The sequence below is a fragment of the Penaeus monodon genome, chromosome 28 (genome assembly GCF_015228065.2).
Source record: "Penaeus monodon isolate SGIC_2016 chromosome 28, NSTDA_Pmon_1, whole genome shotgun sequence".
In the NCBI taxonomy this organism is placed as follows: domain Eukaryota; kingdom Metazoa; phylum Arthropoda; class Malacostraca; order Decapoda; family Penaeidae; genus Penaeus; species Penaeus monodon.
In genome coordinates, this window is record NC_051413.1 from 34,571,680 (window position 1) to 34,572,133 (window position 454).

The window sequence follows — 454 nt, forward strand, 5'->3', positions numbered from 1 at the left end:
TCTATTTGAAATGAGTTAGAGATAAGATAAATTCCTGACCTGTCTTTGTGATACCTCTCTCGGTGTCAGAAACGGATTCGGCCTTGGTCAGCGCATCCCCCTCTTGATTCCCGTAGAAATCTGGAAGATAAAAATAAACTCGAATAATAAAGAAAATAGTTGCAGTTATAAATGTAGTAATGATGATAATCTTTATGAAAACTAAGGAGAAGAAAATTGACAATAATCATAACCTAAGGTAAACAACGATAATAACATTCTTACGATGAAGACGATCACAATGCCAACGCTCACAACAATAAAGCAAAAACAAAAAAAGGAAGAACTATAGCAAAAAAACAAACGAAACAAAACAAACTGAAACACTAGGCTTGCCATGCAAGATGACGCAACCCAGCCAGCGAAGACAGAGAATTCCAAAAACTCTGAAATTTCGCAAAAGAAAAGTATGTAA

The 454-nt window shown here is 35.2% G+C and overlaps 1 protein-coding gene across 1 annotated transcript in view; it reads right to left on the minus strand.

Moving 5' to 3' along the window:
- LOC119590996 overlaps positions 1-120 on the minus strand; it is a gene marked incomplete at its 5' end in the record, with an annotated part of 2,015 nt that extends 1,895 nt beyond the window's left edge. Inside the window, 1 exon segment of the mRNA XM_037939729.1 lies at positions 40-120. Within this exon segment, the coding sequence (XP_037795657.1) occupies positions 40-120 (81 nt within the window).
- Positions 121-454: the final 334 nt, after the last annotated feature.